At 41.1% G+C, this 16,818-nt stretch overlaps 1 protein-coding gene across 1 annotated transcript; it reads left to right on the top strand.

Moving 5' to 3' along the window:
* The first annotated feature begins 284 nt into the window (after nucleotides 1-284).
* Nucleotides 285-1,121, top strand: LOC145008479 (uncharacterized). Its single transcript, XM_078967083.1, has one exon. It carries the CDS (start codon nucleotides 285-287, stop codon nucleotides 1,119-1,121), a length of 837 nt encoding a protein of 278 aa, XP_078823209.1.
* Nucleotides 1,122-16,818: the final 15,697 nt, after the last annotated feature.

The following is a 16,818-nucleotide window of genomic DNA, read 5'->3' as shown; positions in this document are numbered from 1 at the left end:
AGAATTCACTTCCAACTCCATGCATCGATTCTACAGCCAAGAAGGAATTCTCCTTGAGACAACTTGCCCCCACACTCCACAACAAAACGGAGTCGTTGAAAGAAAACATCGGCACCTCCTTGAGACGGCCCGTGCAATCCGTTTTTAGGCTAACATACCTAAAAGGTTTTGGGGTGAGTGTATTCTTACCGCTGCATATATAATAAATCGCCTTCCATCGAAGGTCATTAAAAACAAAACACCCTATGAGCTTATCTGGAAATCAAAAACCACAGTATGACCACATGAGGGTTTTTGGTTGTTTGGTGTATTATAAGAACATGAACACAAAGGGTGACAAGCTTGAAGAGAAGGGCAAACCTAGAATATTTTTGGGTTACCCTCAAGGTGTCAAAGGCTACAAGGTGTATGATGTCAGAGACAAAAGAATTGTGATTAGTAGAGATGTTTTGTTTAATGAAAGTGTTTTTCCTTTAAAGGGAATTAATGCCCAAACATGTGATGATGATGAGCAACCGGTGAAGTATGGATACGATAGTCTGAATATGCACCAGTCCTTACATGAGCCCACACAGCCAGAAGATAAAGTTGAACCTAAAGACAAACTTGAGGTTATTCCCTCTGAACAGGATCAGGACAATCAAGCAGGAGACACAACCCAATCCAACCATGAGGACGATACCGGTCCAGTTGAAATGATGGACCATGCAGATGAGGCTGGGACAGAAACTCAACTAGGGTCCAACGATACCTTGGATCAACGTGGTCATGACATAGAAGATGATGTTCGAATCAGGAGTACTCGAATGAAATCTCAACCACAAAAATTTAAAGATTATTTTGTGAAGCTTCCCCCTTCCGTTGTACACCATCAACCTGCTCCAGATCAGGGATCCTCTACGGTACACCTAATCTCTAATTATATTTCTTATAAAGGTTTTTCTAATTCACATGAAGCTTACTTGTCAGCCATTATTTCAAATGATGAGCCAAAAACTTTTAAGCAAGCTTCACAGGACCCACGATGGCAAGAAGCAATGAAAAATGAGGTAAAAGCCCTTGAACAGAATGGTACTTGGTTCTTAACTAACTTACCTCCAGGAAAGCGAGCTATTGACTGAACTGGGTTTACAAGATCAAATATAAACCTAACGGAGAAGTGGAGCGATACAAAGCCCGGTTAGTTGCTAAAGGCTTCACTCAAATGGAGGGTGTCGATTATCATGATACTTTTGCACCAGTAGCGAAGCTGGTAACAGTTCGAACCCTTATGGCAGTCGCATCAAAGAAAAACTGGATTGTTTATCAACTCGATGTGAACAATGCCTTTTTGCATGACGAATTGGAGGAGGAAGTGTACATGAAAATTCCACAAGGCTTTTCAAGAGAAAATGAGACGCGTGTTTGCCGCCTACGAAAATCTTTTTACGTCCTAAAGCAAGCCTCAAGAAACTGGTATCATAAACTTACCAAGTTCCTTCTAACATTGAATTTTCAACAATCAAAGGCAGATCACTCACTGTTTCTGCAAAATAAGAATGAGAACTACATGGCTATTCTTGTCTATGTGGATGACATTATTATAGTCGCAACAATTTCGAGCTGATTCAACAAACAAAGAGACAACTAAATGAAGCTTTTAGCATCAAAGACCTAGGAAAGTTGAAATACTTTCTTGGTATAGAAGTTGCACACACTCAAGATGGTTTGGTTCTAAGTCAAAGGAAATATGTCATGGACATTCTTACAGATAGCGGAATGTTAGGATGCAAACCTAGCTCTTTTCCTATTGAGCAAAACTTAAAACTTAACCATGGAGCAAATGAACCGAAAGTTGATGCAAGTCAGTATCGACGTCTCATAGGCCGCATGCTTTACCTACAGGCTACTAGACCTGATGTCACCTATGCTGTCAATGCATTGAGTCAGTTTGTTGCTGCTCCGAGACAAAGTCATATGGATGTTACGAATCGCATCTTGCGGTATCTGAAAGGAACAACAGGTCAGGGGGTTTTACTTCCTAAAGATGGCGACCCAGTCTTGACTGCCTTTTGTGATTCAGATTGGCTTGGGTGTCCATACACAAGGCGGTCTCGAACCGGTTACTTATTAATGCTCAGTGGTGCTCCAATCTCGTGGAAGACTAAGAAACAAACTGTCGTTTCTCGATCCTCTGCTGAAGCAGAATATCGATCCATGGCTTCTACTGTAAGTGAAATCTTATGGGTTCGATGGCTCCTTAAAGATTTGCAAGTTCACATTGATACGCCAACAATGCTTTTCTGTGACAACCAAGCAGCTAGACATGTAGCTAATAATCCTGTTTTTCACGAGCGAACAAAACATGTGGAGATGGACTGTTTCTTTGTCCGTGAAAGAGTTGTTTCTAAGGAGATTCTTCCGATGCGTATTGACAGTAAGATGCAGGTTGCTGACTTATTGACGAAAGGACTTAGTACTAGTCAGCTGGTTCTTACTTGGCAAGATAGGCATTGTCAACTTACATGCTCCATCTTGAGGGGGAGTATAGAATATTATATTTCTTGAATGTTTATCCTATGTAACTATTGGTTATTATCGTCCCTTTCTTTACGTTAGTTTTGTTACTTCTTGTACCTATTTAAGCCCATTTGGCTGTTTAATGAAATAGATCTGATTTCCATCGTATTCTACAATTTTCGTACTCTTAAATCTCATATTTGAAGATATGGAAATATTTACAGGGTCAGAAATGGGTTTGATTACGATACTTTTGATATATGATCCACTACTCGTTTATGGACTGAAATTTGGAGAATTCTTGCTGATTTTGTCTATGGGAAAATTTGGATCTCAAAGGTTCCTAATATGGGTCTCTCAATTTTCACATCATTTTTTTGTGAGTTCTCTTTATGTTGCTTGATATTCTGGTTGCTTTATGTTTTAAGTTATATTGATGAGTTGTTAAAGAAAAGATAAAGGAGTCCAAGGACACAAAGACAAAAGGGTCATTTAAATATATTTAATGCTGGACACAAAGACAAAATGCTCATATAATCAAATTTATAACACGTCTTCTAAGAACATATAGCTTGACATAAATCTAAGCCTGGTATGCATATATCTACCGCAGGCCCAAGACAACAATAACAACCTGCTGCTTTTGTGTCACGGCATGTTGATGATGGACTTGGTATACAAACACCCCTCAACTTGTTATCATGAAATTGGTTATGAGACTCTAGAGTATATGGTGGTGGGCTAAATTTACTAGAATCGGTGTTCATCATTGCAATTTTGAAGGTGTTCTTGCCATCGTTGCTCCCATCAATAACTGCATACATGAACTCGTTACAAGAAATACAATGCTTATATAATGCATTTCCTAAAATTAAGATTTAAAAGAGTCTGGTCAACAATTTTTAAATTTTACAAACAATATAGAAGACGACTATTAGGTGATATAACACCTATATAATTCTTTTTTAGAGTATATTTTCTTTTTAGACTGAATTTATATTAAATCTTCAAACCGGGTTACTTAAATTATATTCAAATACTGAAAGGATTAATAGAATAACTCACAGATGACTAGAAGGCTAAGAACAAAGAGCATTAGTAGAAATTGCATATTCATGAACATCGTCGGAAGGAAGGCCATTTGAAGAGTTGGTGATGAAGATATTTATACTAAAATTATCAGAATTAAGTGCAATTTAGTTTTCAAATAATAGGAGCGATTTGCAATTATGTCTAAGAATCCTCCATAATTACAAAAGATTTTGAGTCCAATTAAATTCATATGTTTCTATTTATTTTGATTCCAATGAGTTTGGTAGTCTTCATAAAAATGAAAATATTTCTATTTTCCCTAAAGTGCAAATTTCTTTCAAGTAGTTTGGTGAAATCGTAAAAGATATCTTTTAATTATGACAAAATAAATTAATTTAAGGCCAGATGTTTCTAAATTCAAAGTTTCTTTTTAAGTAGATTAGTGGTGTATTTGACATATTCAAAATTTCTTTCTCAATTGGATTAGGCAGACAAGTTACCAAAAGAACGTGGATTGAGTGTGTGGAGATCTTCTCCTTTGTGACAGCTTCAACGTATCTTCATTGACTATTTTCTTTTGTTTTTTTTTTTTATTGTTTTCTTGTGCACTACTTTTTATCTATTTTTTGTGTGCCAAAAACATAGTGGAGATATATGATGATTGAGCCAATCATTGATCTGTCTAAATGGGTCGATTTGCTGGGTAAGTTGGATCACATGAATATATCTGATGAGATCTAAATTGAATTAATAAAATTACTTGTCCTAGTGTAAACGTAAATAGGACCTCTATTTTAGAGTTTTATCTCATAGAAAGTCCCACACACTTGGCGACATGTGTGAGGTATATACTTTTTGACATCCAAACCATTCTGTATAAAGGAGATACAACCTGTCAATAGATGCTTAAAAATTACAACATTTAAGATGGTTCTTGGATCTCATATGATTGAGTATTATATTTGTCTAATGTTATCCTCTGTTTATATGCAAAAAAAAAAAAAAATACATAGTTAAAATGGGAGAGTATCTTCAAGAAAATGACTTTTATACAAAATGATGACCAATGTTGTAGTGGGTCCACGGTGATATTTGAACTTTCCGAATGAAATTGACCCGAAGACTCTATTTTAGACATTATTATTTTCAAATATTTCCTCAAATTTACGCAATTATATTTTAAAAGCCTTCTCAACAAAAAATGTGAAGTAACTCAATGAATTGACTTTTTCTTTTTCAACATTAAATTGTATTTTGAAGGTACCTACAACAAATAATTTTATTTTTAACAAAAAATATAATTTTTCTTATGAACAATTGCACAATATTGGATTTCTTAAATTTTATGATGAAGATATTAAAAAACAATTTTGCGGCAAAAATTAATTTTCATAATTGGTTTATTACCAAATTAGCAGTCGCTTTATAAAAATCTAAACAATATAATTTATTTTAGACAAAACTGCAAAATTGATGTTCACGGTATGCATTTTTCTGTAAACTCTGACTTGTTTGGATTGGTAGTCCTTTTGAGAACCTTTGATTGCAGTTTTGATCATTCAATAAATAAATTGAAAAGACTAACATGCCTTTCTGATACTTTTTTTCTATTAATTTAAAGATTTATTAATAATAAATATGCTCTCTCTCTCTCTCTCTCTCTCTCTCTCTCTCTCTCTCTCTCTCTCTCTCTCTCTCTCTCTCTCTCTCTCCTAGTGTAGTTCTTGTTTCTATCGTTTTCACTGGAGTTGGATTTGCTACTTGGAAACGATCTATGATTTTGTCTCTGTCAGCAAAGAACAAGCTTCAATTTGTTGATGGATCTCTTCCTCTACCATCAGAAAATTCCCCAACATTTCCAAAGTGGTCTCGTGTTAATTATATGGTGATTAGCTAGCTTCTAAACTCTCTTCACAAGGAAATCGCAGAGCGTGTTCTATTTCTCCAAACTACGAAAGAAATTTGGTTTGAGTTAAATAGAGGTATGAACAATCAAACTGTGCTCTCATTTATCAAATTCAATAACATTTGTATTCAATTTCTCAAAATTCTGATGAATTCTCAACCTACTTTACCAAATTAACAAAAATTTGGGATGAATTATGTGTTGGTCAAGAGATTCGTACATGTTCTTGTGGTGCTTCTGGTAAAATCCAAAAATATCTCGAAGATCAAAGACTCATTCAATTACTTATGGGATTGAATGAATCTTACAAAATTATAAGAGGTCAAATCTTGATGATGAAGCCTTTGCCATGTTTGTTGTCACAACTAGCATTTTAGGGCTAGGAAATTATGTCCATGTGCAAACAACTTCTTGTGTAATCTTGTAACCCTACTTTTTATATAAGCCAAATTTCAACCTTATACAAGTTTGTTCATTCAAAAATGTCAACTCCAGTCGAAAATTCCTCGTAAAAGCTCTAAACCTAATTCAATAAATTCCTTTCACTCAACTTTGGGTTTTGACCTTGATTTGTCGGTTCAAACCTCTTAGTGGATTAAAACTATCTTATTGGGCCTAATAGGCTGGTAACCTCTCACCTTGGTTCTTTTGGATCGAACAGCCATAATTGGGCCCTAGTTGGGCCGAAATTGATTATTTAACACTGATTTGGGCCATAAGTCACTTAGTGTGTAACGACCAAAAATTTCAACCAATTTAAAACATTTTATTTCATTCAAAAACCATTGCGTTCATACATCTTGTTTTCAAAATAGTTTAAACATCAGAGTATTCCCCATAATCATATCACATAAATCATAAAACATGAGGAGCGGTACGATCACGCCTTCGCCTTGCCACGATCTCCTGAAGCACCTGAAACAATAAACCACAACTGTAAGCCCAAAAGCTTAGTGAGTTCCCCCAAAGTACCCATACACACATAAACATATACATACAGCAAAGAACAACATACTACGGGTCCAATCAGCCTTCCGGTTGGAATACCCTCGACCCTCAACCATCAGGTTGGAATGCCTACATAACACGAGCCTAATCATCCTATCGGGATGGAATACTCTCGGCCCACATCCATCAGGTTGGAATGCCCAAACCTATACGTACAACAACAACTACTATGGGTCCAGTCATCTCATAAGATGGAATACCCCAGGCCCCTCAACAATCGGGTTGGAATGCCAACCTACTATGAGTCCAATCATCCTACTAGGATGGAATACTCCTGGCCCACAACCATCGGGTTGGAATGCCCTACTCCCTATACATATAGTAATTACTACAACTATGGGTCCAATCATCTTGAAAGATGGAATACCCCAGGCCCACAACCATCGGGTTGGAATGCCCACCTACTATGAGTCCAATCATCCTACCGGGATGGAATACTCCTGGCCTACAACCATCGGGTTGGAATGCCCCACACTAGTAAACATGCACACATAACAGGCAACCACAAAATACTCTACAGAACCAACATATTAGGGCCCTATCATCATACAGAGATGGAATACCTTCTGCTACTGCTCAACATACATAACCCACAGGTAACCTCCTACCAGCATACATAAGGAAAGACCAACTACAGGTCTATAAATAACCACTACCCAACTACCAGGGCGCTGATCCAACAGAACTAACCATCACACAACTATCCATTTCTATAGGATACTAAGCTAACAAGGCATATCCACATATCACTATCCTATCTACCAAGATACTAGCAAGAATATCATCACATTACATAACAAGCTCTAACAATAATTCAAAGGCCCGACATTAGTGACTTAGACCCTTGAGTACAGTGAGGATAACTCACCTTGCAACTGCCGAAATCCTGCAAATCTCTTACTGCTGACTCACCGGAAATCCCAATTATCACATGCAAATCATCACATTAGAATCCATCATGACTTTCTAGGCCAACATCCCACAACACTCATTAAGTCCATTGTCCTCTTATTGGGCCAAGACCCAAAACCAAATCCTCATGCAAAGCCCAATATTGGCCCAGTTTACTAAATTGGGCCCACCTTTCCAAACGGGCCTAGATCCAAGGTCCATAATAATTATTAGGTCCAATTTACTCCATCCATAATGCTCAGTCATGGCCCAAGCCCAGCTAGCACATAAACAACCCAATTAGTTAAGGCCCAAAATTGAAAACCCAATAGAGGGAGTACGCTGGGCGTACCCCTCTTGGTATGCTGGGCGTACTTCGATTCTTGCGGACTGGAAACGGGACGCTGACCCACTACGTTGGGCATTAATCAACTTAAGCGGGGCGTAACCTCGCTGAACTAAAATTCCTCATAAGTTCTCAATGGCTTAAGCACTTAAGCCCAAACTTCAGATCAATCGACCAAACATGCATAGGATTCATAAAGTCTCAAACTTTATTACTTGGGACGTCCAAAAAGCTCTTAACTCAAGGTCTTAATCCATTAAGACCTACCTACATCATACATGAGACAACCAAAGCCATTGGGACCTCATTTTTCTCACTCAAGACCTCTCCTAAGGTCTGTAAGGACAGCTAGTCTCAACCAACTCACATCATGCATCACTTTGGGGTTTTTGCGACAAGAAATGGTGTCAAAACTTCATAACACTTAGATCTACACAAAATAATTGTCAAGCAAGAGACTTTATACCTCAAAAGGGATCCAGAAGATGATGCCTTCCCAGATCTACGAGCTCCAGCCACCCAACTCCTTCCTTGACAACTCCTTCTTTCTTCTTCTAGGCTATCCTTTGCCAAAATGCTGGGTGTAACCTAGCTTATGCTGGGCATACCCAGCCAATCACACGCATGCACTCAATGCATGCTTAGGATCCTCTGCCAAATATTTCCTTTAGGGACCATTATTGACACTATCTTCAAAGTGTCATAACTCCTTTATTCTAAGTTCGTTTCCGACGGACTTTATATCCACGAAAAGGTAGCGAGAAGCCCTATGCTTCTAGCAACACACCCGAAACCGAAACCTTCTCGAATAGGACCCATTGCCCAAAAAAGACCGAAACGCCCTTACTCATGATCTTGGGGATCCATAAAAATTACTTTTAGAAAGGGGCATTACAATTCTCCCCCACTTAAATATGATTTCACCCTCGAAATCGCCAATTGCCAACTCCGGCTACCCAAAATCCCGAAAGGCACATTCACGCCCCTAAAGCGTGACGACCACCAAGGGAGGCCAGCCCCACTGGCACTCCTCCTCGAAGAGATACCTACTCCTTCTCATGCAGACTCGAATACCTAACTCTCCGGAAATCCCTGAACCTGGAAAGTTAGATTGGATCCGTTTCCCAGACAGGCCGTCCAACTAACCATCCCATGACCTCTTCCCATTGCTATAAAAAGGGACTACTCAACCGTGGGAACCTGAATTACCAACCTAAAAACAGGACCACGAGTCATACTCTGCTGTCGGCCGCACTTGCTCTCTTTTACTTATACCCAAACGCACATACAACAATACCCTTAACAAAACCAATACTCACACCTGGACCAATCAGCCTCGGTCTGGAATACCAGGCATGCCTACGACGGGTCCGCTCATCCCTAGGATGGAATACCCTCACATCCTTACACATGTTTGGCCCAATCAACCCTCGGGTTGGAATACCAAACACATCGGGTCCAATCAATCATAGGGTACGATCATCCTCATGATGGAATACCCTAGATTGGATTACCTCCACATACATAACTCAAACCTATAACCATACTTGGAACCAAGGACCTTGTCCTTGCATCACCCTCGAACCCTTCGGTTCGCCACATATGAGTGTAACCGACTCATACCTCCCTATCACGATCTCTAGGTCCTTGACCTCCGACTGTAATATCTTTACATAGTTCTCCTCACCAGTCCAAACTGCTCCCGAGTCTGCTAACTTGCTATCTCACCTTCCTTTGTCCAAACCTTCAATCTGGAGCCACTATTTCCTCCACTTCCAAGGAGATTGAAAACATGCCTACGCATCATCCAACATTGCCACAGCGACAGATCCTCGCTATTGATCACCCCTTAGCGGTGCTCACCGCTATCTCGTAACATGCATACATACTCAGAGACGGATCGCATAACCAGCAACCCATACATAGCCTGCCGAATTTCCTTGACGTTTCCACCATCCGGGGACAACCCCACTATCCGCTATCTCATAACACCATTCTCACTACTGGTTCGAAGATCCATGACACATGCAAGCCCTTACTATAACTGAACCGCCTCATCATACCACCCCAATAACCAAGCTTCAAACCGCGCCAGGCAACCTTCTACAACTAGCAGCTTATCCGAGAATTTCCAATTCTCCCCCACTTATGGCACTAACCACCATCCACTGGCGGCGAAGCTAATATACTGCTCAATCGAAGCCACTAATACACCGAACTTGAAGGAACCTAAGTTCCTGTTGAAAGTTCCCGAATTCTTGAACCATAACCTTCCTCTTTCACGAATTCCACACTGGATAATAACCCTCTAAAAACCCTCAATACTCACTCTTCTCTAACACATACAACACTTCAATATCTCATGCAAGAAACAACATCTCATAATCATAACATAAACAAGATAAAGCAGAAAAACATACCTACTGACACCTCTGGCTCAGATCTGATCTCCTCAGACACAAGCTGATAAGCACGCCCTGGAGCCTTCGAAGGCTCTGCCCGACCTTGACTCCCGTAAGTAAGTCTCAAAATGGCTGGCGTTGGGGCCTACACTGACCTGGCAGCCAGCAGAGGACACTGGGCCTTCATATGGCCCACCTGATCACAATGATAACAAAGTCGAACTCCAGCAGCTGGAGCCTGCTGCCTGCAATCCCTGGCTATATGGCCCTCCTTGCCACACTTGTGGCACCCAGAAGAAGAATGACAACTTCCCTCATGCACCTTGCCTCACTTCTCACAAATGCGACTCCTCTGACCTCCCTGTCGATAATCAGCGGGCCTCATCTGCTTTGGTGGGGGTTGCAACTGCACTGGGGCCTACCTCTGCTCTCTCAACAGGAGCTCAATCTCTAACTCACGCCGCCTAGCGGCCTCCTGAAACTCCAACAAGGTACTACACCTCTGCGTGGATACAAACTGCCTGATGTCCATCTTGAGCATACTCAGATATCGAGACATCTGAGCCTGCTCCAAAGCAAACTCTGGGCAAAACATCACCCTCTCAGTGAACATCCTGGTGATCTCCATCACCGAATCTGAACCCTGCTTCAGTTCCAGGAACTCCTGAGCCAACCTCTCTCTCTCTCTCTCTCTCTCTCTCTCTCTCAACCTGCGGAACATAACGAGTACTAAACATTTCCCGAAACTGATCCCACGAAACCGCAGCCCGCTGCGCATTAGAATAAGATCCTGTAGTCAACCTTCACTAATTCGTCGCCCCGAGCCTCAAAAGGTTCAAAGCACACCTCACCCTCTGATCCGTAGGGCATGAACATGTGAAGAAGCAACCCTCCACATCTGACAACCATCTCATAGCAACGATCGGATCCTGAACTCCATCGAAAGTAAGGGGCTTCATATTGTCGAAATCCCGATACTGAAAGCCCCGACTGGATCCTCCCCCGGCCGCTACCACATCCGCTGTCTCGGCAAGAGCCGTTTAGCGCTCATCAAAATACTCAACCATAGCGGTCTTGATCGACCCAAACAGTTCCAGCAACTCAGCCCAGAACATAACAACAACCTCATCATGTAGGATGTCACGAATCCTAGCATCCAACTTATCCGTACTCATCTGACCAATAACCTCGGGTGGTACTGGTCCATCCTAGCCACCCTCTCCTGATCCCGATCCCGAACCGGATCCTGCCTCCAAACGTCTCGCATCCGCCATACTTAAATGAACCATAAGAATGTCAGATACCTCGCATAACCGCCAAGAACTATCCTCTATCCAACAACCTTGGGGTTGTGATTTCCTTGACACGCGTATGGGTACTGTGCTTTCAGTAGTACGGGCCCATACTACCTTCCACACCTACCCATATTTATCTCAAGTATCACCACAACACCCTAAGCACAAACATCATAGCAAGCATTCAATCCTCACCCCTACAGGAATACGGAATAGCTCATATCAAGGAAACCCTAGGCTAGCAGGCATCATAAATCAAGCAATTCTATCATGAAATTTTTGAAGATCCCTTGTAACATCCTGAGTTCGGGTATGTTAATTTAATTATTTATTTATTGTTTTATTGAGGAACTCGACGATTTGATCCCTCAACTCGTCGAGTAGAGTCTTATTTATTGACGCGGTTTCGCAAGCGGGCTCGATGAGTCGGGGATTTGACTCGCCGAGTCGGTGCTGATTAGGAAAACCCTAATCCTTGGGTTTGGAGCCTATTTAAAAGCCCTTATGGCCTTCATTTGCGGTCATCTTGTTCCAGAGAAGCCCTAGAGAGAGTGAGGAAGGCTTGAATGCAAGAGAGGGCTTATATTCTTCATTTTTGGGGTGATTTTGCTAGAGGAAGAAGAGAGGATCCATCTAGAACGTGAAGGGAGCTTGGATTGGAGCTAATCATCTTGAGATATTTTCTTTAGAGGTATAATTCTTTCCATTTCATGTTCATATGGTGGATTTCATAATTTTAGGGGTTTTCCCTCATAATTTTTGGAGATCTAGTGAGTATGAGGTCCCCCTTGGTATGAATAACATCAGATCTAGACCATGAGAGGTCCCTAGAACCATTATCTTCCATCTTTTTGCAAGCAAATAAGGAATTGGAGACTAGGTTGCCATTTCTAGTGTTATTTCTCTATTTGAGGCTTGATATGGGTTGCATGCACGTAAAGGTTGCACCTTTACGTGACTTTTGAGTGTTTAAGAGTTAGATCTATGATTTGGTTAACCTCAGGAGGTTGTTTGAGCAAGTCCATGGAGGAAACTTGCTGAGTCCATATGTATACTCGATGAGTCGGACCGGGTTGCCCCAGGGTCTGACTCCAGTGGTGACCCGGTGAGTTGAGGGGTGACTCAGTAAGTCGAGTGAGGCTTAGAAAGGGAAGAGTCTGTGGGGACGATGGGACTCGCCGAGTCGTCGTATGCACTCGGCGAGTCTGGTCAAAATGGACAGCTGACTTTTGGTTGACTTTTAGGGTTTTTCAACAAATGGGCCTTTGGGCCTGTAGAGGGGTAGAATGGTATTTTACCCTTCTAGGGATTTGTATGAGAGAATATCCAATTTGTGAAGAGACATTTATTTAGTGTAATTTATTATTGTGACTAGGCGGAGGCTAGGGCAGTATTTCTAATATCGAGATTTTATCGAGATTCCCGAGGTGAGTCTTCTCACTATACTTTACCTAGAGTGGTAATCAGAGCTATGTGACAGTGTATCTTGTATGCTATTTATGTGTTGTGATTTCTATGTTATATGTGATATGCATGATTCAGAGTTTACAGAGTTAGGACCAGTGGGACCATAGAGTTATGGAACCAAGAGGGTCCCACAGATATATTCGACCAGAGGGTCATCAAAGTTACTGCCTTTAGTGGCCGATATGTGTTTATGTGGTATTTTGTGGAACTCACTAAGCATTTATGCTTACAGTGTTTTGTGTATGTGTTTCAGGTACCAGTGATGATCACCGAAAGGCGTCGGCATGATCTATACACACTCATGGAGCTTTCGTTTATATGATTATGGGATATGTTTTACTATGATGACAGTAGATAAATTGTGTTTAATATTATTTTATGAATGAAAGTATGTTTTAAAAAGGAAAAAATTGTTTTGACAAATCTGGTGTTACAAATTGGTATCAGAGCCTTGGTTTGAGGGATTCGGATTCACCTTCGGGTGTATTTGAACTCAAACTGAGGATTTGAGAAAGTTTTCATAAAATAAATAATTTTCCTAAAGAGTAAAAGGATTTGAGAAAAAAAGAAGAAAGCAGTGTGTATGATCATCCAGCGCCCGGAAGGTGATTTCCCAAAATACCCTTACATTAGGTGTTATGATATGTTATGATATGCATGCTAGAGTAGGCTAGGTATTCTTATTAGGACTAGAGTGGACTGATTTGTGATTCCTTAGCCTAGGAAGATTACGGCTGCTATGAGATGCTTGAGAGTGGTTAGGTAGTAGTGAGGAGCTTATGAGAGCCTACCGAGGGGTAGCTTATATAGAGCAAGAGATAGAGTACTTGTGATCTGGGAATCCGTGGAGGGGGACTTGGAATGAATACTGATGCAGTGTGGAAGGTAGTATAGGGCCTGTACTACTGGAAAATCCGAATCAGTGTACAGTCCAAGTAGGAATCCTTAGGATACTAGGGAGCAAGTAGGGTTGAGTTATCGAGTACGAGTATGCTTGAGCGAGTCCCTGAAAATTTTTATGTTGTATTTCAGAGACATCATGGTTGGGACACGCCACAGGCTAGTGACTAGCGAGGGGGTGTGAGCGATGAGGAGCTCCGCCAGATGATTCATGATGAGCTGGCTGCTACCATCCGAGCTGAGATTCCAGAGACGTTCCGGTCTATCAAGACCACACTAATTAAGACTTTTGATGAGCATTATTCTTCACTTACTGATGTTGGTGTTGCTGTAGCCGCTGCAGCCGTGGCTGCTGCCAGGCCACATGGGGGTAACGCGTTGCTGTACTGGGAGTTCAGCAACACGAAGCCACCAGAGTTTGATGGGACTCAGGATCCGATAGCCGCGATGAGATGGATCTCTGACATTGAGGGGTGCTTCTACACATGTTCATGTCCGGAGCATCTGAGGGTACGGTTCACTTTGAACCAGCTTCGCTTGGGAGTGAAGGATTGGTGGAAGTTTACGACAACACACTTCACTTCTGTAGAGCTTGTTGCGGTGACCTGGGAGAGGTTCACCACTATGTTTCGAGATGAGTACGTTCCCCTGGTGGAATGGGAACGGTTGGCCCAGGAGTTCTTGACCCTCAAGCAAGGTACTGAGTCTGTTACTACGATTACTAGGATGTTTCATGAGAGGGTGATGTTTTTCCCTTAGCAGGTGTCTTCGGAGCAGGAACGCATGAGTCGATGTCTGGGTATTTTGAGGAGGGACATTCGCGAGTTCATAGCGAACTCGACGTACCGGACATTTGTCGAGCTTCAGGAAAATGTCCGGAAGAGGGAGATCGAGCTCGAGACTCAGGCCAGGGAGGAGGCCGAGTCTCAGAGGATGGAGAGGCGGCCGACTCAGTCTCAGCCCGCAGACAAGTGGGAAAAGCCCGTTGATGCAGGGTCAGGGAGCCAGAAGGGCCGTACGTGTGGTAAGTTCGGAAAGGGTCATGAGGGGGTATGTAGATCTGGATCTTGCTACAAGTGTGGCAAGGAGGGGCATATGGCGAAAGACTGCCCCAAGGGATTTGTAGTGCGTTTCCACTGCAACCAGACTGGCCATCAGAAGGCCGAGTGCCCATAGCTATGGGGTTGACGCAGGGAGCATCACAGGGATCTGCCCCTGCTGCGTTGACAGCTACGGAGAGTCGGCCAGTGAAGGCCAAGGCGCTGAAGGCTCTCGGGAGAGCCTTTCAGTTGACAGCGGAGGAGGTCCGCACAACGCCTGATGTTGTGGCTGGTATGTATTCTTCTATTTATTTATGCTATGCTTGAGATATTGTGTTTATATTATGATGTGTGTAGGTACTTTCCTTGTGAATTCTGTACCTTCTTTGGTGTTATTTGACTCGGGTGCGAGTCGGTCATTTGTGTCTTTAGCGTTCAGTCAGCAGATTAATATTCAGCGAGAGGTGATGATTCGACCTCTGTGGGTTTCTATAGCCGACGAGCGACCGATGTATGCTAGGGATGTGATTCGGGGATGTGTGCTTGAGATCTTCGGTGTTGAGTTCCCGATAGATCTGGTTCCGATTGCGATGGGGGACATGTGTGTTATAGTGGGTATGGATTGGTTGAGCCGCTTCGGGGCTATTATTGACTGTGAGCGACAATTGGTGACGATACGAGACCCTAGTGGGCGAGTGTTGACGGTATATGGCGAGGGTACCCGAAGTGAGTCAGCGTTTTGTTCAGCCGCCAGGGCCATGAAATATATTTTGTTAACAACTTGCGGTGAAATGGTTCGACTTTTTTACTAAAACCAAGAGCAGACCAAACCATTCTCACCCCTAATGGTTAACAAACTTTGTTTCATGGTCAAGTATATTGTATTCTTAAAGAATGATGTTTTTTTGAAAAAAAATGTCAATATAAATGTTTTATTTTTTGAACTTTTTGAAATATGAACGGTTTTTCGTAAAGAAATAAATAAAGTAGTGGTTTTTCGGATAAAATGTGGAAAATGTAGTAGTTTTGTGAAAACTTCCCTTATCACAACTGTGATTGTTCTATTTTCTTTTGATCATCATGTGTTCTTTGTTTAACATCATTAAAGATTTTTGAGTCCTCTTTCTATTGCTCCTTTGGTAGCCCTTGCTGGTTTTGGACTCTGAATTTGGATTCCCCGTGGTAAGTATAACAAAAGTAAAGAAATGATTTCTTCTCATGATCACATGTTTAGGTAAATACATTAATTAAACTTGTCTTGTCTTTTTTAGGTTGCAAGATGTTTCGAAATCGGGCTTCCTCAACTCACCTTTGCAGTTGTTTTGTCACGGGTAATAATGTCATATTTTAATCTGGTAAACTATATATGAGGCCTTTCCTCATTAAGTACTAAAATTGGTTTTTTTGGTTATGTGTAGTATCTGCCTCATTTGAGACATTCACGAAAGGGATCTTTGAGAAATTTTCAGTTGTGGCATCGGGATTGCCATTGTTTGGTTTTATGCTCATTTGCTTAGGGTTCATTGGACCTACAATCATACAACACCAAAAACAAAAACAAGTTGTCGTACCGATCGTTCTGGATTAATTGATGTCGCACCATAGTTACGTATTTGTTATTACACACAATGTTAATTTTGTAGTTAATTTTTTTATTTAATTTTGTTACATTTTTTTCTAATGGTTGTAAGGATAAGAATTATATATCTGTTTCAATGGGGTGCACCTTCTTTTGATGCAGGTGAAGCTTTTGTCATGATGATGACTGTTTTTGTTACTCTTGTAGAGGTTTGTTTGACCGTTTGACCGTTTTTGTGTTTTTTTTTATTATTTTTTGCTAATATTTTTAAAAAGTCAAAATTAATACTATTTACATGTTTCAATTATTTGATTCAGTCAAGTCAAGTCAACTCAACTGGTGGATTCATTGCGGTTTCATGGTATAAAAGTGCCACCCCCTTGCCTCCATTTATTTTAAGTCATGGTGTTGCTTGGCAGGTAATTATAATTCTTTTGAACTTTTAGTTATAAT

This window comes from Lactuca saligna, chromosome 1 (genome assembly GCF_052625555.1).
Source record: "Lactuca saligna cultivar CGN05327 chromosome 1, ASM5262555v1, whole genome shotgun sequence".
Classification (NCBI taxonomy): Eukaryota; Viridiplantae; Streptophyta; class Magnoliopsida; order Asterales; family Asteraceae; genus Lactuca; species Lactuca saligna.
This window is presented reverse-complemented; position numbering and strand designations above follow the sequence as displayed.